The sequence below is a fragment of the Puma concolor genome, chromosome D1, assembly GCF_028749965.1.
Source record: "Puma concolor isolate L17-30 chromosome D1, mPumCon1.1.hap2, whole genome shotgun sequence".
NCBI lineage: Eukaryota > Metazoa > Chordata > Mammalia > Carnivora > Felidae > Puma > Puma concolor.
Window position 1 is genome coordinate 83610007 of NC_141676.1, and position 26105 is coordinate 83636111.

General features: G+C 36.4%; 1 protein-coding gene across 4 annotated transcripts in view; it reads right to left on the reverse strand.

Moving 5' to 3' along the window:
• Positions 1 to 26105, reverse strand: part of PGR (progesterone receptor) — a 115334-nt gene that overhangs the window by 74635 nt on the left and 14594 nt on the right. For all 4 annotated transcript variants that reach the window (XM_086678624.1, XM_025927897.2, XM_086678625.1 and 1 more), the window contains exon 3: positions 1227 to 1343. In XM_086678624.1, the coding sequence (XP_086534750.1) occupies positions 1227 to 1343 (117 nt within the window). The remainder of the gene's footprint in view (positions 1 to 1226; positions 1344 to 26105) is intronic.

Consider the following 26105-nt stretch of genomic DNA (forward strand, 5'->3'; position numbering starts at 1 on the left):
CTTAAAAAAAATGAACTATTGCCATTTGCAATGACGTGGATGGAGCTAGAGAGTATTATGCTAAGTGAAGTAAGTCAGAGAAAGACAAATACCATATGAGTTTACTCATATGTGGAATTTAAGAACAAAACAAATGAAAATAGAGGGGGATAAAAAGAGAGAATCAAAAACCAAGAAACAGACTCTTAACTATAGTGAACAAACAATGGTTACCAGAGGGGAGGTGGGCAGGGGGATGGGAGAAGTAGATGGTGGTTATCTTGGAGGGAACTTGTGATGAGCACTGGGTGTTGTATGTAAGCAATGAATCACTCAATTCTATACTTGAAATTAATATACTATATGTTAACTAACTGTAATTTAAATAAAAACTTGGAACCATAAAAAATAAAATTTGAAAAACAATAAATAAAAACTTAAAGAGGGAAAAAGAAAATATACTTAGAAGGGGGAAGAAAAAGAAATGGCCAAGTGAAATGAAAATATTAATTAAAGGATTCAGAAGTGACTCCTCTCCCTGATACTTCCTATTAATTCATCCGGCTTAGTATTTTTGATAACACTTATAATAATTTGACATACATATTTATTGTTCCTCTACCCAAAATGTAAGCTCCATTAGGGTAGAGATTTGTTTCTGTTTCTGTTGTGTGTGTGTGTGTGTGTTCTGCTATACCCCCAGAATTTAGAAGAGTACCTGGTAAGTGGTAAGGGCTCCATATATAGTTACTTAAAGAGAATGAGGAAGGGAAGTAGGGTGGGAGGGGATTGATGGAGAGAGAGAGGGAGATGGATAAAGACCAATATACTTGACCAATTCACAGAATCAATTTTTGATTCTGAAAAGAACCTCAGTACTCTCATTTTACAAATAAAGAGACTGATGCCCAGAAGGAGTTAGTGACTTATCCAAGGCTACCCAGACAGTGAGTGGCAGAGACTAGATCCAACCTATGTTACTTAATAAGAGGCTGGTGAACTTCTCATAGCATCTCCGTATAGGCAATATAGACAAATGAAGGCTTATTACTTTTCATAACATACCTAAAAAAGATGAGAATCTATAGTTAATGTGATACTAATGGTTGTTTCATTCAGACACCAATAATCATGACAGGAAAAGCAAAACAAGAACAAAGATGAATAAGAAAACTAGGATTTCCTGGCCCACGGTTTTAGAGTGTAAATATTCAACAGCATATTACTGATGAAAACATCAGTATTACCTCCAAGGACCATGCCAGCCTGGCAACACTTTCTAAGGCGACATGCGGGGCAGTTTTTTCTGCGGATTTTATCAACAATGCAATCATTTCTTCCAGCACATAAATAATTATGCTGCCCTAGAAAACAAAGCAAAAACAAAAGTTACATATGATATCTAAAGACCTTTGGAAATTTTATGCATAGAAAAAACAACAACAACAACAACAACAACAACAACAAATGCACATCAGCAAGTGCATTACTGTCTCTCTCCGCCTCTTGCCTGGCATAAGTGAATGTTGGGGATGCTCCAAACCCTGTTTAATAGTTTACCCGTGTCTTCATGAGCCTTAATGAGGTGCACACAGCATATAAATTAATTTTATGACTCCTTTAAAAATGTTTTGTATAATATTTCTGTTCATCTTCTTAATGGTGTCAGTATCAGATTGCCCTTAGCCCTTTCTCATTTCAAGGTTATCTACATGTTGTTGATAAGCTTTAGTTATGTAAGATAGTCAAATTATAGTAAAACTTTTTTTTCTTTCTGACATCTAAACCTTCAAGAAACAGATTAAAGAACTAAAGAAGTCTCTGAAATAGACATTTTATAAAATCTATACACTTAATTCTATTGGAAATTCCTGGAGCTATCTTACTTACAGGGTCAAATGATTGTGAATAGCACATTAAAAAAAAAAAAAAAGATGTCACTGATTGTGCTGACTTTACTGCCTAGGTTATTTTGGCTGCAAATTAGAAAACACAATAAATGGAAATAATGATAAATGAGAAAAATTTAAAACACTGAGAAGTACTGAATGAAGGAAAAGACAGAAGAATTGTAGAAGAAATGCAGATACTATGTGTGACCATGGGATCATTTGTGGAGTTTCCTTCAAAAGGTCTGGGATATGAATTTAATATTCAACCATGATGATTTTATTTTATTTATTTTATTTTTAATATAATTTATTGTCAAATTGGCTTCCATGCAACACCCAGTGCTCATCCCAAGTTCCCTCCTCAATGCCCATCACCCACTTTCCCCTCTCTCCCACCCCCCATCAACCCTCAGTTTGCCTTCTATATTTAAGAGTCTCTTATGGTTTGCCTCCCTTCCTCTTTGTTTGTAACTTTTTTTTCCCCTTCACTTCCCCCATGGTCTTAAGTTTCTCAAGATACACGTATGAATGAAAACATAACAACCATGATCCTTTTAAACCACAAACGTGTTCCATTTAATAAAGCATGGAACAATCTAACTTAATTAGATTGAATTTAAAAAATTCAGCTTAAACATGGAAACATTAATTAACTGAAAAATTTACTTTTTGGCACTCATTTTCCAATAAATTCCTGTAACACAGACTGAGTCTTTTTAACCTCTTCAGCTTACTTATATTTTGGAAGTATGAAAAGTAATTTTAAAAGATTATGGAATTTCCTTTAATATTTTATATTAGCATTAAAATCAGATTCACTCTTCTGGCCAAAGTTTGTGGTAAAGGAACACAGAGGTACCTTAAACATTTGCTTTATCAAGCAGGGGAAGTATGTGAACAAAGCACAAAGGGAAAAAAGGCCAGGTCTGTCAGACAGCTAGCAACAAAATGGTCTTGGCCTGGGGCATTTTGGGATAAGCACAGATGGTCTTTTCTTAAATATATATTCCTCCACAAACTTATGTCCATGTACTCTCTCCTACTAATGTTCATTCTCTTGTTTAGGAGTCTTAGGCATAGACTTAGGGCTTTCCTCCTAACAAAGGATGGTTATGAAGTTTCACACTCATGTCCATCAGATTAGTAGAGTGTACACTACATGCTACTTTTTGAATTGACTCTGCTCATTTTTTTACCACAAGTTATATTTGCAGGCTACAGGAGTGACTGTGGGAATAAAGTATGTGTAAATCAATCAATCAGTCAATTAACCTATCCATCCGTCATTCATCTGGACCCTACATTGATTTCTCACAAGAAGAGAGAACAGGAAGTAGGGAGCAAGATTTTCCATCCTATACAGAGAGAAACCTTTAACAGTGCACATGGATGTAATTGTTTTTTTGAAGGGAGGCTCTCCTGCCTTCTACCCCTAGGTCACAAATATTTAGGAAAAACCAAAAGCCCAAAAAAAACACCAGCATCTGGGATACTGCTGATTATAGTATTTCAATTTCTTAAATGATTTACGATGGCACCTTCTCTTTCAGTGCTCAAAGGGAGTTCTTCTTACCAAGGTTCTCAGTCTATGCTCTTGTAACCATTGTTTCCTACCTGCTTTCAAATCTTGCCCTTTCTCTCCTAAAATCTTTAGACTCTTCCTCTCCAATGATATCCTCCTTTCACAAGTGTTTCCATGCCAAAAACTTCTAGCAGCAATAAGGAAAAAATAAAAGGAATTCTGTCTCACTCTAAATTCTTCCAGGATCCATCCCTTGGTCATCTAACTTGTTGAAAAAATCATCTACATTTTCAGTCTCTAACTACCCAACTTCCTTTACTCCTCAGCAGACTATAATATGGCTTATATATATTCACTGTTCTTATAAAATGGCTTAACAAAGATTTCTTCATTCCTAAATACTGTGGATTCTTTCTTGACCTCCTGTATAATTTGCCACTGATAATTTCTCTCCCCACCTGTCTCCTGCTTTGTTTTGGGGGGCATGTCTCTTCTGACTCTTCATGTGTCTTTCTAATGGTTCCTTTAAGTTCCATTTGCCAACACCTTGTCCTTTGCCTATTTCTTATATGTTTTACTCCACTGTACACACCATATGGGTAGTTTCATTATCTTCTCATGGCTCCAAAACCTCACTCTGAGCTCTGCCCTTCCAACCACTTATTTGTAGTTACTTCAAACTCACTCAACATATACAAAAAATAATATAGTGATTATCTGGTCAAATTGTTAATTTTATAAATTGTATTATTCACGAAATTGTGGAACAAATTAAGGAAATTCAAAAGAGAAAAATCATCTACAATTTCATTATCATGCCCTATCATTTTTGTGTTTCATTCTAGTTGGCCTATACAGACCTAGAGGATACTTAATACTTACTTGTTAATATTCATTAAGTGAATGCATATACACTCTTATAAAACCCTCATACATTCAACAAGCATTTATTGCTTATCATGTATGTCCCAATACTGTTTGAATAATCACTTTTCCCCACTAAATGTAAATGCCTAATTTCCATGCCTAATTTCCACCTAACTTTTGATACTATATTATAGTGTTAAACAGCAGAGTTACTTGAAATAAGATTGATTATTCAAAGTTTGGATCTGGATCTTACTATCTATAAGGTAATAACAACAGCAGCAGGCCACTATCAAGTATTTACTATCTGCTAGGCACTGTTATAAATTATTTGCATGTATCAACTCATTTATCATCATAGCATCCTTATTATTAAATTTTTTTTTTCAACGTTTATTTATTTTTGGGACAGAGAGAGACAGAGCATGAATGGGCGAGGGGCAGAGAGAGAGGGAGACACAGAATCAGAAACAGGCTCCAGGCTCTGAGCCATCAGCCCAGAGCCCGACGCAGGGCTCGAACTCACGGACCGCAAGATCGTGACCTGGCTGAAGTAGGACGCTTAACCGACTGCGCCACCCAGGCGCCCCAACATCCTTATTATTAACATTAGTCCCATTTTATAGAGTTAACTGAAGCACAGAGAAGTAACATTTCTAAAGTCACACAGCTAGACATTTGAGCTTAATTAACCTGAAAGGTAGTATAGAAATTTATTATTATTAACCTGAAATTTATTATTATTAATCTGAAAGGTAGTATAGAAAATTAAGAGTGTGGACTTTGGTTTTTTTCGTTGTTGTTGTCATGATTTTTTGTTTTGAGAGAGAGAGAGAGAGAGAGGTGAGGAGGGGAAGAGAGAGAGGGAGAGAGAGAATCTTAAGCAGGCGCCACGTCCAGCACAGAACCCAATGGCGGGATCATGACCTGAGCCGAAATCAAGAGTCTGACGCTTAACCAACTGAGCCAGCCAGGTGCCCCAAGAGTAAGGATTTTGGAGCATTACTGCTTAAGTTCAAATTTCAAACTCCTTACTTAGTAGCTAGATGACTTTGACAAGTAAAATGAAATAATATTAGTACCCAGAATTGGATCTAAGGATTAAACAATCTCATGTAAGAGTCTGTCAAATAGCAAGTAATTAATGAATGTCTGCTACAACTATGATTATTGTCACATCTCTAAATACCAAATACAGTACTGGATCTGTTCTAGATCTAGCCCAAAAATTCTATACTTAGTGAAGTTCTTCGGTTTGAAAGGCAATTGAAAGACATTCTCAGATATGCATAAAATCAGGAAATGAGAGCCCAGTACACACTCTAAAGAGATTCCTAAAGATATAACTTAACCAATAATGGATGAGTTACAATAGAGAATGCACGAGGAGGGAAATCTGGCATGAAAGATTGTTGATGAGTACTAAATAAAGTTAAACATAGATTTAAGTATAAATGAGAAAATTATAGTTATCAAATAGAATGCAATTCTTATAACTCTTGGTGGTGGGGGAGGGGAGAGCTAAGCATTCCAAGATTTGACGTTTGAAAAGGAGGAAAATTTCTGATAATAAAGGCTATTGGCATGAAGGCACCATCTTGAGGGGTAGGCATGATTCATATCATCATGGGCTGCCTGTAACAAAATGGAAAGGCTTAAAGAAATCTGAAAGTTACACTATGGTCAACTTTAACACTAATGTTAGGCTATCAAAACTGCAATGCTGGTATAGCATCATGCAAGCAGAATTTAGGGGGTAAAATTAGAGGTTAACCTTTTCCAGGATACCTTTTGGCTTAAGAAATGTTTCACCCACCCAGTTCCAACTAGAGCTAAGATAATTTGGCATGGGGCCCAGGCACTGCCTCTGCAACCAGAAAGCTTGGCCAGGACTCAGAGCCACCGAGAAGGCAAGGAATACAGAAAGGACCACTCTGTCATATTTGTCACTCCATCAGGTACCTGGCTGTACATGCAAGTGAAGAAAGTTCATGCCCAATGCATTGGCTCTGTCAAAACTTTATCCAGGACATCTTCAAAACACTGAATTGTGGGGGTTGTGAATCCAGCATAGTGTGTAGTGCTACCACTTTTCTTTAGACAATTTACATTCTGGTTTTGAAAAACAGATCCACTTGCTCATTCCTCATAAATCACAGATTTAGGCTCAATTGTTGCTGCTCCTCAGTCCAACACAACATTGTCACTCTAAAACAATTTACAGGGGCGCCTGGGTGGCGCAGTCGGTTAAGCGTCCGGCTTCAACCAGGTCACGATCTCACGGTCCGTGAGTTCGAGCCCCGCGTCAGGCTCTGGGCTGATGGCTCGGAGCCTGTTTCCGATTCTGTGTCTCCCTCTCTCTCTCTGCCCCTCCCCCATTCATACTCTGTCTCTCTCTGTCCCAAAAATAAAATAAAAAACGTTGAAAAAAAAAACTTAAAACAATTTACAAAAAGTCAGTCTTCAAATTACTTAGTACGTTCTAATATCCTTGCTATCTACCCATACCTTCACCACCAGGAGTTACAAGACATCCAGGAGTATTTAGAAGCTATGGGCCACCACAAACAGAATGAATGGCACAATGTTAAATAATAGGAGAATTCACCCAAACAGGAGATACTGTCTAAATCTCCCCTTTTAATATATACATCATCTGCCCCTTCTGAAACCTGGGGCAATGTTACCAAAAGTCTGTAATAGAACACCACATTTTCTCTTTCTCCTTAGAAAATCTCATATATTTCAGGGTGGGAAGAGCAAGGGGTAATTACTATTACATCTTTTCTTTTGAATTTCATATTCTGTTTTATGTTCTAGTTGTACTAACATCCTTACATTTCCCCAAAGCCTCTCATACCTTTATGACTCTCCTCCCTTTTCTAAGTTTACCTGTTGAACAAACTCTTAACTGGTCTAACTGATCCGACAAAGGCCTAGACATTTCTTCTACGTAACCAACTAAATATTCAATATGTATCTACTATAAATACTGTTTGCCTGCCTTCCCTAGGTTTTGTGAGGGTAAAAACTAGGTCTTTTGTAAGTTTTGTGTTAAATAAGACTGCAATAAATATTTGTTGAATATATGTACACATAACTATATTTTTGTTTCACTTATAGCCATAACTATGGTGTACTCAATGATATAGGCTCTACAGTAGTATTTCACTTATTGTCATATATGGTAAATTTTAAAAATGTCTTGCTCCAGATTTGTATTTAACATCTTTCAACATTTTTATACACAATGCCTATTGTTTCAACGAATTTCCTGCCTTTTTATATTAATAGACCATGAGTTATAAGTAGAGTCTTAACAAGCTTATTTTTATAGTTTTTTTTTTAATTTTTAAATTTCAATATAATTAACAGTGTTAGTTTCAGGTGTACAATGTAGTAAATCAACAATTCTATACACCACTCAGTGCTCATCACGATACTCTTAACCCCTTCTATTTCACCTAACCCGCCTCCCATCTCCCCTCTGATAACCACCAGTTTTTCCTCTATACTTAAGCATCTGTTTATATCTTTTTTCTTTGTTCATTTATTACAAACTTATTTTTAACATCTACATTTGTAAAGACATAAGTTTTTATTATTTCTGAAATTTTTATATTTATCTGAAAAAACAGATTATTGAATGGCTATATTTATGTTACTTCTAACTGCTCCCTATTTATATATCTATACTTATTTATAAATAAATATATGATATATATTATAATATATCATAATTATATATAACATATATATACTTATTTAATATATATTTATATAACTTTAATATATTATATTTATATAACTTTAATTTAATATATTAATACAACTTTAAGTGTTACTATCATTAAAAGGATCATATTCTGTGAAAATAAAGGCATTATTAAAATGTGACTAGATCATTTTATATGCCTAATGGCATAAGAATTTCGGATACACGATAAAATTCCATTTTGATTGAAATGAAATCTATTATAAGCTAAAAAGAGATTTACCTTTAAAATAAGACTTCTGTATTATTTTTGTTGCCTTATAAGCACAAGTGAACGCATTTCCCTTTGATTTGAGAGAAGTCACAACTTTTTCATGTCTTCCTTTGAAAAGGAGGGGGAAATATGTAGTAAAATGGCAGGAAGAATGAATATATATATTTAACAGATAAAGAACAAAGAAGAGGAAGTTGGTATTGTATCACTTGTGAAGCATAGGGTTGAGACAACATGACCTGGTACTTATGGGGGCATTCCTTCCACCACAAACAAAAAATGCTGAATAAAACGTCATGGAAATAATGTTGTTTAATTATAGTCTAGAACAAAAAATGGGGGTATCCCAATAAGCCAGAAATTAAAAAAGATAAGCAGAGGGGAAACTGGAATATTCAAAAAAAGTTTTAGGTGTAGATATAGGACCTAGGAGCCAAGAACTGGAGTTTAACAGTCACAAGGGGCCAGGATTTGTGGCCTCAGGCCCACCAGAAGAAGAGCATGGGAACTGAACCCTGCATAAAATGGAGAATCTGAAAGCTGTCTTATCCATGAAAATAGGGCTAGAAAACACTACACAGACTATGCTGATGAAGCCAGGAATCTGCCCAAAACTTTGGGTGGGGAGAGGAGTCACCCATAACTAACAATAAAACATACAAAAATCTTGGCCTTTACAAGAGGTGATTTTCACTACCACATGATGTATGAACCTGTGCCAAGGAACAAATACTGGTCTAAGACCAGTAAAACTCCTAGAGTCCTGGGAAAGCCAGGACTTTGCAAAACTCATCTGTAAAAGCAGGTATGCATATTTGCCAAAAAAAGAGAGATCTGTACGAGAATATTTATAGAAGTAGTGTTTATAATTAGTCCCAAACGGAAAACCCAAATGATCATCTACAGCATAATGTATAAACAAACTCTGTTTTACTTATTCAATACATTATTATACAGCAATGAAAAAAAAATATCTAGTCTGTGCAGAGATGTGGATGAATTCCATAAGTATAATGCGTAAAATAAGTAGACACAGAAAAATGCTCTATGATTCCATTAACATAAAGTTCTCAGACAGTCAAAACCATATATAATGTTAAAAGTTGAGAGGTGGTTACCTGTGGAGAGTGACTGGAAGGGGTGTAAGAAGGCTTCTGGGAAGCTAATGATTTGTAAGTGGTTTAATTTGGGTGATGACATCCTAGTTTCATTTACTCAATAATAAATCATTAAGCTCTACACCTTTAATTTGAGCACTTTTCTAAAATTATTCATGCCAATAAAAAGTTTGTACTTTCTTTTTAAAAATAGTTCCACCTAAGAGGACAGACTAGAGGATACTGTGATCCAACACAGAGGGAGTCTGTGTAAGGCCAACCATTTGAAGTCCAGAGACTGAGGATAGAAGGAGTGTCCAGAGAGAAGAGAGGTATCACCTACATTACAGGATTATAGCTGAAGTTTCCGGTGAAATATCCCAACAATCCCACCAAGTATCCTGCTAGAGAAACAGTTATAATCATCCACCAAACAGAGAACTCCACTGATAGTCATATATGTACGTGCCAAGTACAACTGTGCCCCTCCTTTTAACCCCTCTCTTCCTATGCCTTTTACATTGAAAGGTGAAAATCAGCTGTTAAGGGGTCTTAGGAATGTGAACATGGTAAACAGAAAAAGGTGATCTTGTTGATTCTTCTATGCAACTTCAGGCCCCAAGCATTGCTAAACTTTGGCAAAGGAGAAACCTTAAATTAGGTGAGAGTTTGGAATTTTTATGATTTTAGTATCATGCTGACCTGTGCACTGTGGTTATTAAAATGAGACTGTTCTTTTGATTAAAAACTATGGGAATGGACCAAGATTTCATAATTTCATAGAGAAGATGGAACAACAAGCCCACAGAGGTACTGTCGTTAGAGGTCATGTTGATGTTGGCATTGTGAAATATGTATACACACACACACACACACACACACACACAAATACATAAACATATGGATAAAATAATAGAATTATTTTAATATTGCTATAAATAAAATTGCAAAACAGTGCTTCTCAGCTAGAGGTATTTTTGCCCCCTTCTCTAATCTACCTCTGGGACATTTTGCAATGCCTTGGGACAATTTTGGTTCAGACAACTGACGAAGCAGGTGCTACTAAGGACAGGCCAGGGATACTGTTAAACCTCCTACAATGCACAGGACATCCCAACAACAAAGAATTAGCTGACCCCAATGTCAACAGTGCCCTCTGAGAAACTTTAGAATAAACTCATTATTGCCCCACTTTTTAAAAAAGATGTTTTCTAGGTCAGTCCACTAAAAATGCCTATAAGCAAACACAACTGTAGCAGCAATCAACACTGGGATCCAGATTGCTGTATCTAATATCATTTTTATCTGAAAGAAACCAGAGATCCTTGGAGAAATGGCTGATCTAGGTTGTGGCTGGAAATGTACAAGTTGAGCCTGTGGTGCTTTGTTGTGACAGAGTTTGATGTTATTGAGGGTTAATGAAACTGTGTCAAAGCCACACAGACCAAAGACAATTTGAACATCAGAAGGAATCTAGTTCAAGTGATTAAAATATATTGACTTCATAAAAAGTCATTACTACATGATGACATGTAAGAAAAGAAAGAAGAAGAGAAATAAACAAAATATACTCACTGGAAACTACTGGAGGATGCTAAGGTACAAATTGATTACTTTGAAAAATTGATAATTAAAGGGAAGTAACTGAGCATCTACTAGGCCTTCCAGTATTTTAAGATTACTAATTTATACAAAGAAATATAAAAAAAGATTTATAACTGATAAAATAAGAAAGAATAATAGAAGCAGAAAATAATCCTTTTGCAATCCCTAAGGAAATGACGACCACTTGTCAAGTCTGAGAGGACAGTTAAAATACTCCTCTGTTTTTCAACTATGTGTCTGTGTGATGCCACATTTTCTTCATATGCTTCAATCAAAACAACATGTTGCAACAGGCTGAATGTAGGCACAGATAAGAGATGCAGCTGCATTTCATTAAGGCAGACATTAAAATGACTTGTAAAAATGTAAAACAATGTTTTTTCATTAAAATTTTAGGTCTGGAAAATTAATATCAAATGGGTTTGCTATTTCTCAAATGAGCTAATAAGTTAAAAAAATATTTTAAATTTATAATATGATAAATACTGATATAATCCACATAAACAAAAACTCTGGGTTCTCAATAATTTTCAAGCATATAAAAGAAAGGGCCATACAACCCTGGCCTGCATATGATTTTTGTCAAAACATTTAACCTGAATCTAATCATGTGGGGAAAAGAAACCAGACAAATCCAGATTGTGGGAATTTCTACAAAACAGCTGGCCTGGACTCCTCAAAAGTGTCAATGTCCTGAAAGACAAAAAGAGGTAGGTGGATCCTTTTAGATTAAAGGAGATGAGAGAGATTTGTTAACCAAATGAAGTACATAGTTCTTGATTAGATCCTACATGAAAAAAAACAACCTATACAGCACATTTTGGGAATAGTTTGGGAAATCTGAACATTGATTATATATTATATACAATTATTATATCAGTATTAAATTTTCCATTGTGATAATATCAAGGTTACATTGAAGAATGTTCTTGTCCTTAGAAGATATGCTCTAAAATCTTGAGAGGTGAAATATATCTGCAACTTACTTTCAAATAGTTATATATAGATATTCCTCATACTATTCTTTCAAATTTTCTGGATGTTTTCTAGAAGCCAAAGTTTTCTGAAGACACAGCAGAGTGAGATAAAGGCTTGGACTAGTTTTTCACATTAGCCAATCTGGGGATGCATATGTAAAACTGGAAAGGAGAGAGAGGGAACAATGACTATTTGACTGAGTGTGAAAGGGAGCCAGACAATAATGAAGTAGTAAGTTTAAAAGTATCTTCATATAAGATCCAAAGTGTTTTGTTTGTTTGTTTGTTTATTAAAGTGAAGGAAAAGGTGTGTGGGGAGGGAGAGAAGGAATAAAACAAAATTTTATTGAGTATATTATGCGCCAATATATTAGGAACTTAACTGGCTTATTCCATGTAATCCTTACAACAAAATAGATACTACATAGGTATTTAATTTTCCCAAGGGGAAAATGAGTAGTCAGGTAATGAAACTACCTAAAAATAAATTAGACATAAAGAGTCTTGGGCTGAGAACAAAGAGGGCACAAAATATGTCTGTCAAGAACAGAGATGTGGGCACTGGGCATCAGACATGAGCATGTGACACATGAAAGAGGGCTGCTTGAGAGTTACATCACACTGGCAGGTATCAAGGGCATAGAGAATGGCACCTTCCATCTCTTACACAAGAATGCTGTTAAGCTTCATCCTGAACCAGAGGCTACCTTAAGAATCCAATTTCTCTCAAGTATCAGGAAAACATGTACTTCAGTAGAAGTTGGGGATATTCTTAAGCTATTACACATAAGTGAGAATATGTGTTACGTTCATCTAAGAATAACAACTTATTCTGATAGAATTATTTGCAGTACAGTTTTTATTTAACTTTTAAATTTACTTCTGTTATCCAAATTCTACCAACTATTATTAGACCTTGAATAAATCATTTAACTTCTTGGTGCTTCATTTTCCTTATAATAAGAGTTGAAATAAGAGTTCAAAAGTTGTTTGAGAGTTAAATAAAATAATGTGTTAAAATATGTAGCACTATTACATAGAATAATAATAATAGGCAATAATAATGGGCAATAATTAATAATTAACAGCTAGTAGCTAGGACAGTTCAATAAACAAACATTTATTGAATATCTTCCATGTCCTGACATTGTTCTAGGTGCTGATGATAAGATCCCAGGAGCTTACTTTCCATAATTAGTTAATACTTTTGCTTAAGTTGTTTTTTAGTTTATTCTTCAGAAACACTGATTATGTGTTGAATATATGTTCTCTATTAATCATATCTCTTATTCAACAGCACAGTTGTAAGACCAAATGCTTTATAGTAAAATAGACTCTGACTCAAATTCTAGTCCTACCACTAGTACCTTGAGAAAATTATCTTAGTTTTCCCATTTATAAAATGGAAATGAAGATAAACACTATCTAAGGCTGTTATATGGATTAAATGAATTAGTTAGAGAAATTACTTAGCACACTGGTACATAGTAAACATAAAAAATCATAGCTTAAAATTTTCATCAATATGTCCTTTTTCCTTCATTGTGAAGTAATGCCTTAAATATGAACTCTACACAACTTATTTTATTCTCTTCATAGTTTCTAATATAGATTTTAACTCTCCTATAACATTTTTGGATCTTACCTCATCCAGCTATATTTTAATCTTATAATTCTTTCCTATGATCCTCATTCTTATTTCACAGATTGCCATCATTTTTTATCTTAAGACTATAAAGCCAATTCTTACCCAAATATTTCTTACTTTTCTTTTAGCAAATCAGTTATAAGTATGCCTTTCCCTAAAATCAGATCTACTTATTAATGATACAGTAGTCAATGAAACAACTTGACAAGACTCTCGTGGGAGAATGTAACTGTTCAGTGGGAGACTGGCAGTCACCAAAGTTTGGTACGTTTAGGACATTCACATAGGCTGTACATTAGAATGAGCTGGATGAATAAGGAATGTCAGGAAATGGAATTAGAAAGAAAAGAGCCAATTGCCAAGACCCTGAGAGAGATGGTCTGGATTGCCAGGGAACTAGTGAAATCAGTAACCAGAGGGCTGATAGGACTAATAAGTACAACTGCAACTTTTTACCCAAATATACCTGCTCTTGGAATGTAGCCTGTCACCATGCTTCTATAGATAACATTCTTGCTTGACACCATGATACCAAAATGTTGATATAATTCTTTTACAGAGACTCAATTCTTCAACAAGAAACTGCCAGAGCTGATCAGGACCACTGACCTCTTTGAGCATGTACAAGTGTCCAATGGACAAACTTTTAGCATAGAAGGGCCCTAAAACTCCATGCTTGGATCGTGCTAAGGATGTCATTTTATGGTCATGAGTCATAGGAAGATTGTATTTAGAAGATCTGTGCAGGCAGAGACAACAAAATGACTTAAACCCATCCCTATTTTGAAGTTCCTTTCTCCTGTACCCAGATCCTTTCCCATTTGCCATTAAATATCTCTTACTCTCCCTTCAGGGAGACAGATTTGAGACAGACTCCTGTCTCCTCATTTGGCTGGCTTACTGAAAAAACAAAACAAAACAAAAACAAAAACAAAAAAACCTTCCTTGCTGCATACTCGATGTCTCAGTGATTGGCTTTGTTGCACATCTGGCATATGAACTTGGGTTTGGTTATGCTAGTAACGTTAGAGCTGACTGAGCCAGAGGGAATGGTAGTGGAAAGGAAGGTCAGACTATAACAGGGAAAGACTCAATAGGGCCTTGGAGATCATTATAAGAATTTTAATTTTTCTCTGAAGGAAATAAAATGCTGTTGCAGAGTTTAGAGCAGAGAGGAGTGACATAATCTGGCTTATATTTTAACAGCATCATTTTGGCTTCTAATTGAAGTATAGATTCTAGGAGAGCAAGTGTATAAATGAGAACAGTTAAGAGTCTATCATAATAAATCCAAAGGAGAATAATCATGGTGATTAAGAGGTCATATTCTAGATATATTCTAAAGGAGGAATCAAGTAGGATACAGAATGGTACAGGTGACATTCCAATATTTAACTTTCTTAAGTCCTCAATGTTACTATTCAAAAATTTTTCCTCTTATTTCTTCTCTTTATTTCCCTTTACTTTCTTTCTGACTGTAGACCAGTTGCTCCTTCCTGAGGCTAGTCTTACTCCTCTCTTTATAAATGAAACAATGCCGCTGGATCTCTTCTGATCTCTTTCCTAATTATCTACACATCTTTTAACTTTTAAAACAACGAATTGTATGTATTATCTATCTAGTTACACCTGATACTTTCAGTTATTTATTTAGCTAACCAGTAGGCATTTAGGGAAGAAATTGCACACAGACTTTAAAAACCCACACAACCATATTACCTTAAGAAAAGTTCACATACTACTGAGAGATGAAGTATTTAAGATATCTACAAAATAATCAGAAAAAAATTACAAAATTATATGTCAACAAGGTTGTTTAAATCATTGTAGTACTCTGATGCGAGACTATGGTACTCTGATTCAACATTATGACCTTTTTAAAATTTTGTTTATTTATTTTGAGACAAAGTTCGTGCATGTACACTAGTGGGGCCGGGGGCGGTGGGGGGGGTGGTGGTGGCTAGACTCCCAAGCAGTCTCTGTGTTGTCAGCACAGAGCCCAAAGTGGGTCTCAATCTCAAGAACTGTGAGATCATGACCTCAGCCAAAATCAAGAGTAGGATGCTTAACCAAATGAGCCACCCAGGCACCCCAAGCTTATGACTTTTTGCACAAATATAAATTGTTCTTTCTCTCATATCTATGAATTTATTTTTCCTTTTGAGATTGCAATCCTGAATTTATCAACATTTAACTTCCTTATTTTCTTCAAACTTCTGCTTTAGAACACCAGGTGACTTAAGATTCTGTTATAATTCTCTAGAGGCACTCTGGCTTCACCTGAAATTGGCTTTGCAAAAAACCAGAATTCTATGACCAAAAAATTAGCATTTTCCTACCCATTATTTAGGTCTAGTCTCCCAAATATATAAGATTATACTATCATCATATTTTTAAGCCTTTTATGATAAATTTCTTCTAAAAAATAATTTTTTAATGTTTATTTATTTTTGACAGAGAGAGAGAGAGAGAGAGAGAAAGAGAGAGAGAGAGAGAGAGAGAGAGAGAGAGAGAGAGAATGAGCAGGGGAGGGGCAGAGAGAGAGGGAGACACAGAATCAAAAGCAGGCTCCAGGCTCTGAGTTGTCAGCACAGAGGCTGACGAGGGGCTTGAACTCACAGATCCTGAGATCATGACCTGAGCCGAAGTCGGACGCTCAACCGACTGAGCCACACAGGCACCCCGATAAATTTCTTAAACAATTGTTATTATTATGTTTAATTCTTTTTTTAAATATGAAATTTATTGTCAAACTGGTTTCCATACAACACCCAGTGATCATCCCAACAGGTGCCTTCCTCAGTGCCCATCACCCACTTTCCTCTCCCTCCCACCCCCCATCAATCCTTAGTTTATTCTCAGTTTTTAAGAGTCTATCATGGTTTGGCTCCCTCCCTCTCTAAGTTTTTTTCCCTTCCCCTGCCCCATGCACTTCTGTTAAGTTTCTCAGGATCCCATAAGAGTGAAAACATATGGTATCTGTCTTTCTCTGTATGGCTTATTTCACTTAGCATCACACTCTCCAGTTCCATCCACGTTGCTACAAAGGGCCATATTTCATTCTTTCTCATTGCCACGTAGAATTCCAATGTGTACATAAACCACAATTTCTTTATCCATTCATTGGTTATTGGACTTTAGGCTCTTCCATAAATTGGCTATTGTTGAATATGCTGCTATAAACATTGGGGTACAAGTGCCCCTATGCATCAGCACTCCTGTATCCCTTGGGTAAATTCCTAGCAGTGCTACTGCTTGGACATAGGGTAGATCTATTTTTAATTTTTTGAGAAACCTCCACACTGTTTTCCAGAGTGGCTGCACCAGTTTGCATTCCCACCAACAGTGCAAGAGGGTTCCATCTCTCCACATCCTCTCCAGCATCTATAGTCTCCTGATATGTTCATTTTAGCCACTCTGACCAGCGTGAGGTGGTATCTCAGTGTGGTTTTGATTTGTATTTCCCTGATGAGGAGTGACATTGAGCATCTTTCCATGTACCTGTTGGCCATCTGGATGTCTTCTTTGGAAGAGTATCAATTCATGTCTTCTGGCCGTTTCTTCCCTGGATTATTTGTTTTTTGGGTGAGGAGTCGGTGAGTTCTTTATAGATTTTGATATTAGCCCTTTATCCCATGTCATTTGCAAAAATCTTTTCCCATTCCATCAGTTGCCTTTTAGTTTTGTTGATTGTATCCTTTGCAGTGCAGAAGCTTTTTATCTTCATGAAGTCCCAATAGTTCATTTTTGCTTTTAATTCCCTTGCCTTTGGAGATGTGTCAAGTAAGAAATTGCTGCAGCTGAGGTCAGAGAGGTTTTTTCCTGCTTTCTCCTCTAGGGTTTTGATGGTTTCCTGTCTCACATTCAGGTTCTTTATCCATTTTGAGTTTATTATTGTGAATGGTGTTAAGAAAGTGGTCTAGTTTCATTCTTCTGCATGTTGCTGTCCAGTTCTCCCAGCACCATTTGTTAAAGAGACTGTCTTTTTTCCAGTGGATATTCTTTCCTGCTTTGTCAAAGATTAGTTGGCCATACTTTTGTGGGTCCAATTCTGGAAGCTCTATTCTATTCCATGGTCTATGTGTCTGTTTTTGTGCCAATAATATGCTGTCTTGATGATTAGAGCTTTGTAGTAGAGGCTAAAGTCTGGGATTGTGATGCTTCATGCTTTGGTCTTCTTCTTCAATATTACTTTGGCTGTTCGGGGTCTCTTGTGGTTCCATACAAATTTTAGGATTGCTTGTTCTAGCTTCGAGAAGAATGCTAGTGCAATTTTGATTGTGATTGCATTGAATGTGTAGATTGCTTTGGGTAGTATTGACATTTTAACCATATTTATTCTTCCAATCCATGAGCCTGGAATGTTTTTCCATTACTTTCCATTTTTTTCAATTTCATTCATAAGCTTTCTGTAGTTTTCAGCATACAGATCTTTTACATCTTTGGTTACGTTTATTCCTAGGTATTTTATGGTTCTTGGTGCAATTGTGAATGGGATCCGTTTCTTTATCTGTCTTTCTGTTGCTTCATTATTAGTGTATAAGAATGCAACTGATTTCTGTACATTAATTTTGTATCCTGTGACTCTGCTGAATTCATGTATCAGTTGTAGCAGATTTGGTGGAGTCTATCGTGTTTTTCATGTATACTATCATGTCATCTGCAAAAAGTGAAAGCTTAACTTCATCTTTGCCAATTTTGATGTCTTTGATTTCCTTTTGTTGTCTGATTGCTGATGCTAGCACTTCCAACACTATGTTAAATAACAACGGTGAGAGTGGACATCCCTGTCATGTTCCAGATCTCAGGAGGGAAAGCTCTCAGTTTTTCGCCATTGAGGATGATGTTAGCTGTGGGGTGTTTATAAATGGCTTTTATGATGTTTAAGTGTGTTCCTTCTATCCCGACCCTCTCAAGGGATTTTATTAAGAAAGGATGCTGAATTTTGTCAAATGCTTTTTCTGCATCAATTGACAGGATCATATGGTTCTTATCTTTTCTTTTATTAATGTGATGTATCACATTGGTTGATTTGTGGACATTGAACCAGCCCTGCAGGCCAGGAATGAATCCCACTTGATCATGGTGAATAATTATTTTTATATGCTGTTGAATTCGATTTGTTAGTATCTTGTTGAGAATTTTTGCATCCATATTCATCAGAGATATTGGCCTATAGTTCATCTTTTTTTTAAGGGTCTCTGTCTGGTATGGGAATCAAAGTAATGCTGGCTTCAAAGAATGAGTCTGGAAGTTTTCCTTCCCTTCCTATTTTCTGGAATAGTTTGAGAAGAATAGGTATTATTTCTGCTTTAAATATCTGGTAGAATTCCCCAGGGAAGCCATCTGGTCCTGGACTCTTATTTGTTGGAAGATGTTTGATAACTGATTCCATTTCTTTGCTGATTATGGGCCTGTTCAAGTTTTCTATTTCTTCCTGTTTGAGTTTTGGAAGTGTGTGGGTGCTTAGGAATTTGTCCATTTCTTCCAGGTAGTCCAGTTTGTTGGCATATAATTTTTCATAGTATTCCCTGATAATTGCTTGTAATTTGGAAGTATTGGTTGTAATAATTCCATTTTCATTCATGATTTTATCTATTTGGGTCATCTCCCTTTTCTTTTTGAGAAGCCTGGTCAGAGGTTTATCAATTTTGTTTATTTTTTCAAGAAACAAACTCTTGGTTTCAATGATCTGCTCTACAGTTTTTTTAGATTCTATATTGTTTATTTCTGCTCTGATCTTTATTATTTCTCTTCTTCTGCTGGGTTTGGGGTGCTGTGCTTTCTGCTTCTAGTTCCTTTAGGTGTGCTGTTCGATTTTGTATTTGGGGTTTTTCTTGTTCCTTGAGATACTCCTGGATTGCAATGTATTTTCCTCTCAGGACTCCCTTCGCTGCATCCCAAAGCATTTGGATTGTTGTATTTTCATTTTCATTTGTTCCCATATAGTTTTTAATTTCATCTCTAATTGCTTGGTTGATGCATTCATTCTTTAGTAAGGTGTTCTTTCATCTCCATGCTTTTAAGGTTTTCCAGACTTTTTCCTGTGGTTGATTTCAAGTTTCATAGCATTGTGATATGAAAGTGTGCATGGTATTATCTCAATTCTTTTATACTTATTAAGGGCTGTGCTGTGATCCAGTATGTGATCTATCTTGGAGAATGTTCCATGTGCACTCGAGAAGAAAGTATATTCTGTTGCTTTGGGATGCAGAGTTCTAAATAGATCTGTCAAGTCCATCTGATCAAATGTATCATTCAGGGCCCTTGTTTCTTTATTGATCCTGTGTCTAGATGATCTATCCATTGTTGTAAGTGGGGTATTAAACTCCCCTGCAATTACCACATTCTTATCAATAAGGTTGCTTATATTTTGATTGTTTTATATATTTGGGGGCTCCCGTATTCATTGCATAGACATTTATAATTGTTAGCTCTTTCTGATGGATAGACCCTGTCATTATTCTCTTGTTACAACCTTTAATTCATCTATTATCTCTTGTTACAACCTTTAATTAAAGTCTAGTTTGTCTGATATAAGTATGGCTACTCCAGCTTTCTTTTGACTTCCAGTAGCATGATAGATAGTTCTCCATCCCCTCACTTTCAATCTGAAGGTGTCCTCAGGGCTAAAATGAGTCTCTTGTAGACAGCAAATAGATGGGTCCTGTTTTTTATCCATTCTGATACTCTGTGTCTTTTGGTTAGAGCATTTAGTCCATTACATTCAGTGTTATTATTGAAAGATATGGGTTTAGAGTCATCGTGATGTCTGTAGGTTTCATGCTTGTAGGATGTCTCTGGTACTTTGTGGTCCTTGCAACATTTCATGCACAGAATCCCTCTTAGGATCTCTCGTAGGGCTGGTTTAGTGGTGATGAATTCCTTCAGTTTTTGTTTATTTGGGAAAACCTTTATTTCTCCTTCTATTCTGAATGACAGACTTGCTGGACAAAGGATTCTCGGCTGCATATTTTCTCTGTTCATCACATTGAAGATTTCCTGCCATTCCTTTCTGGCCTGCCACGTTTCAGTAGATAGGTCTTCTACTACCCTTATGTGTCTACCTTTGTATGTTAAGGCCCATTTATCCCTTGCTGCTTTCATAATTCTCTCTTTATCCTTGTATTTTGCCAGTTTCACTATATGTTGTGCAGAAGATTGATTCAAGTTATGTCTGAAGGGAGTTCTCTGTGCCTCTTGAATTTCAATGCCTTCTTCCTTCCCCAGATCAGGGAATTTCTCAGCTATGATTTGTTCAAGTACACCTTCAGCCCCTTTCTCTCTCTTCTTCTTCTTCTTCTTCTTCTTCTTCTTCTTCTTCTCCTTCTTCTGGAATTCCTATGATACAGATATTGTTCCGTTTGATTGCATCACTTAGTTCTCTAATTCTCCCCTCATACTCCTGGATATTTTTTATCTTTTTCTCAGCTTCCTCTTTTTCCATAATTTTATCTTCTAATTCACGTATTCTCTCCTGTGCCTCTTCAATCTGTGCTATGGCCACCTCCATTTTATTTTGCACCTCATTTATAGCATATTTTAGCTCCTCATGACTATTTCTTAGTCCCTTGATGTCTGTAGCAATAGATTCTCTGCTGTCCTCTATGCTTTTTTCAAGCTCAGCATTTAATTTTATGACTATTATTCTAAATTCTTGTTCTGTTATATTGCTGAAATAGTTTTTGATCAATTCGTTAGCTGTCGCTATGTCCTGGAATTTCTTTTGAGGATAATTCTTCTGTTTCATCATTTTGGCTAGTCTCTGCAGTAGCTCCAAAGTGCAAGGCACTTCCCCTGTGCTGTCCAGAGTAATTTGTGTTTGTGGATGGGGCTGCAATGAGACCTGTTGTCTGTCCCCAGCTCACCACTGGAGCCACAGTCAGACTGGGTGTACCTTACCTTCCCCTTTCCCAGGGACAGGAATCACTGTGGAGAGATGTGGCCCCTATCTGGGCTACTTGCACACTGCCAGGCTTATGGTGCTGCTTAGATGGGATCTGGCCACGGATGTATTAGCCAGGGTGGATCTGTAAGGTGGGCGGGAGGGGCAGGCTTAGCTAGCTTTGCTGATGGTGGTCCCCTGGGGAAGGGGCCCTGCAGCACCGGGAGGGAGGCAAGCCTGTTGGAGGGATGGATCCACAGAAACACAGTGTTGGGTGTTTGCACAGTGCAAGCAAGTTCGGTGACAGGTACTGTTTCCCTTTGGAATTTCAGCTGGGGGGTGGGAGAGGGAGATGGTGCTTCCCAGCACCTTGTTCCCCCACTGAGCTCAGCTCTGTCTTCCAGGGCTCAACAACCCTCCTTCCTGGTGTCCTTTAGCCCTCCCAGCTCTCCAAGAGCAGAGCTGTTGACTTTCAACATTCCAGATGTTAAGTCCTGCTGGCTGTCAGAACTCATGGAGTCCGGCCCCTCCGCTTTTGCAAACCAGACTTTGGAGGCTCTGCCTTGCCCTGTAGGCTGCCCCTCCACCACCCTGGCTCCCTCCCGCAATTCTGTGTAGTGCGCACCACCTCTCTGCCCTTTCTACCCTCTTCCGTGGGCCTCTTGTCTACACTTGGCTCCAGAGAGTCCGTTCTGCTAGTCTTCAGGTGTTTTTATGGGTTATTTAGGCAGATATGGGTGGAATGTAAGTGATCAGGACAATGTGAGCCCAGCATCCTCCTACACCTCCATCTTCCCAGGTCCTACCATGTTTTATTTCAAACACAGTGCTAAATGGTATGGTATAATAAAAGTAGTTTAGTCTTTGGAGTCTGGAAGAACTGGGTTTGATTACCAACTCCACCACTAGCTGGCTGTGTGACCTTAGGCAAGTTACCTTCTCTCCCTGTCAATTCTTACACTTGCAGAAAGAGAATGGTAATAACTTCTCCAGCAACTCCTGAGAATTAAAGGATATAATGAATAGAGCACCATGTGTCTACCATGGTACCTGGTATATAATAAAAACACAAAAAACAGAGTCTCCATCCTCCCTCCCTATGCTGTCACATTTTTTAGAATTCTCTCTGGAAAAGGGAGCATTCTTAGTAGGGGCAACTGCCTAGTATATGCTTCCTACAATTTAACTTCACTGTTTTCAGGAGTTAAAAGTAGCTTCTCAGCAAAGGACCAAAGGCCCCTAATCTAGATCAAATAATATTTTAAATAATCTTAAAACTGGCTCCCTAGCATCATCTTCTGTCCATCTTATTTACTGTTTTAAATCAAAGCTTCTCAAAAACACAGCTGACCATGTCACCTCCCAGTTTAAGGACTCTGGCTCCCCTATGAGTAAAGCAGTACTTCATTATGCATAAGAAACAGCTGAATAGGTATTGAAATGCAGTAGAATAGGAGCTAACTTTTGGACTTGTTAGTTTGAGATATTCAGTAGTTATCTATGAAGATCTCAAGTCAGCAGTTAGATATATAAGTCTGGAATTCAGGGGAGAAATAGAGAATTCAGGGGAGAGGTCTGGGCTAGAGATAGAAATTTAAGAGAGATCAGGATGGTTTTCTAAAATCATGAGACTAGATTACATATCCAAGGAAATATATAAACAGAATGTCTAAGGTGTCAAAATACTGAGCACTGGGCCCTCTAAAGTTAAAAGCTAAAGAAGAGGAGACTGAAGAGGAACCAAGAGGGGAAAAAATCAAGAGAGTGTTGTGTCCTGAGAGCCAAGAGGAAAAAAAAAAAGTATTTTCAGGAAGCTGGAGCAATCAACTGTCAAATGCTACTGATAGATCAAGTAAGATGGGACTGAGAATTACCCATCAGATTTTTGCCATCTGGTAACCTTGACAAGAGAAATTTTGGTGGAGTGATTGGCTGAGACAAAAGACTGACTGGATTAGGTTTATGAGAGAATGGGGGAAGAAAATTCATTGGAGGAGTTTAGCTGCAAAAGGAATAGAGAAATAGTAGACAGAAGAATAAAGCCAACAGAAATATTTTGGCTTTAATATGGGAGAAATAATAGCAAGTTTACATGCTGATATACCAGAAAGGGGGAAATTATGATTTAAGCAGAGAGGGGGAAAACTTTTGGGAGGCTGCTCTTGGGTCAACAGCAGGAGACTGAATCTGGTACACAAGGGGAGAAGGCTGATCTTGACAAGCAATGCAGATCTTTAGTAACAAGAGGAAAAGTTGATTATAGGTTAGATGCTACATGAGTATATGTGGTAGTAGCATTTTCAGAAAGTTTTTTCAGAAAATTATGAAGCAACATCATCAGTTGAAAGTGAAGGTGGGAGTGTTGGAAGGCTAAGAGGAAGGTGGAAGGTAGCCATCCAGAAGACATGGACAGTGAATGGGACTATTTGCAGGGCTGAATATTTAGTGATTATACTCATTTTTTCAATCCCACCTATTAATTATGCAAAGTTTATTTTCCTCTGAAATTCAGCTAGAAAATTTCTGCCCTCCCTGAAGTAAATCAGTTTTCATTACAAATAATTAGGACAAAGAGACAATAGATAATGGATAAGATGTAATGGATAAGAGAGAAAGTTCACTGGGTTCCATTCTCTGCTCTATTTGCTATTTACCTGTGCAAGTGATTTAACTTTTTTGTGCTCATGTAATACATAGAGCCAAGTTTCCAGCATGTAATAAATGTTACATAAATACCACTCTTATTATTAAACATATTCAGAACCTACCCATTGAAACCCTCTAGATTTTTTAAGTTAGAAAATTCTATTTCCAAGTGTTTAAGTATGTAGTTGTAAAATTTTTTACTTGTAATGTATTTATAATGCCTGCATAACAAAATCAAATAACAACAATTATCTGCACATAACTGTTTTTAAAAATGCTCTTTACATCACAAAGGGATGTCTTGCAAAAGGGAGTTACATTGCTTTTCTAACATCACTTTCTGCTTGAAAAGGCAGATGAAGTGTCCTTCTGCTAAACATCTTTTTTTAAAAATACAATTTGTTGTCAACATAGCTAACATACAGTGTATACAGTGTGCTCTTGGCTTCGGGAGTAAATTCATCGCTTATATACAACACCAGTGCTCATCACAGTTACTCATTCACAATTTCAATATACAAAGACATGCTAACAAAAGTTTTGCTGTAGTTATTTGTCAATGGTACTTTATTTGACCTGACTTCATTTGGCAGCTGAACCTGGCCCAAACTCACATTTTATAGGCTTCATTCATACATTTTGCTGCATAAATATTAATGTGTTTCATTATGAAGTTTTGTTCTAGATAATTTTTTAAAAATCTATACAATTCTGAATTCTGAAACATATCTAGCCCAAAAGATTTTAGCTTAGAGATTCTGGACATGTATTAAGAAATAAACTTATTGATTATACTGAACATGATGCTGCTGTAGTTTTGCAATGTAGCAGCCCTGAAAATTACAATAAATATTTAGGAAACAATTATTGTTATTTTTCCTTCCTGTACATTTACTACCATGTTGGGTTCTGTAGAAGATTACAGAAGATAAATAAGCTATAATGTCTAAATTCATGGAGTTTTAAATTCCATCAGGAAGATAACCATAAATACAACATAGGTAATAAACTAAATGTGGTTTGGATCTTGAGGGTAAAAAAAAAATCATATTAATTAGGGAGACCAAAAAAAAAATAATAATGTTTTTGTGGGGAACGGAGCATGTTAGATGGACTGTTGAGAATACATGATTTTAACATAAAGAGTTGTAATAATGGCTGTTCTAAACAGAAAGAATGGAATGAGCACAAGTACAACTTAGCTAAAGCATGGGACATGGTCCAGGATCCCAGAATACCTTACAATTATATATAACATTTTCATGTGCTTTTCTGGAGTGATTGCTCTTAAGACATTTTCAAAGGAATTCAGTCTTGGTCCATACTTACCACTTGTTTATTCAAGCTCATAAATCACTTTATCACAGAAGAGAAAATAACATTGAAATTACTTTTTTCTGAAGAAATGATACGATTGAGTATTATGCTTCAAAAACATTATAATTTATTAAAATTTTATATAAAGTACATAACACAAAAGGCTGTAGCAGCAGTAGAGAACCAAACACCTAAGTTTATTACATTAAAAACATTGAGCATGAAAATTTACTTCTTTACTTTGTAGGAGTTAACATGAAAAGGAAAACACAATAGGCTGATAAATTATGTGAATTATGCACTATGTAGTTTATTATATGAGGGTCATTCAGCAATAAGAAGGATATTGTGTTTATCTACCCTTATACAAATTAGGCAGATATGGAAGATCTATAGAGTATGTGGCTTTCGAATATTCTAAATGAAGATAAAGTTTAAAAATCCAGGGAAGTAAATCATTAGAGTCACTGTCTTAAGTATCAATTATTTCAATCTGTCCTTTAAAAAAGTGATTGATAAAAGATTCCCTGGAGTTACTTTGTTTTGCTGATAAAGACAGAGCTCTATAACTCATATGTGATTTTCAGATGATAACGTTGATATTCTGTTCAAATATTAAATAGTTGGATTTGAAATCTTGACCAAACTTTCACCCTACCTTTGCAGAGATGTCAAAAAAGG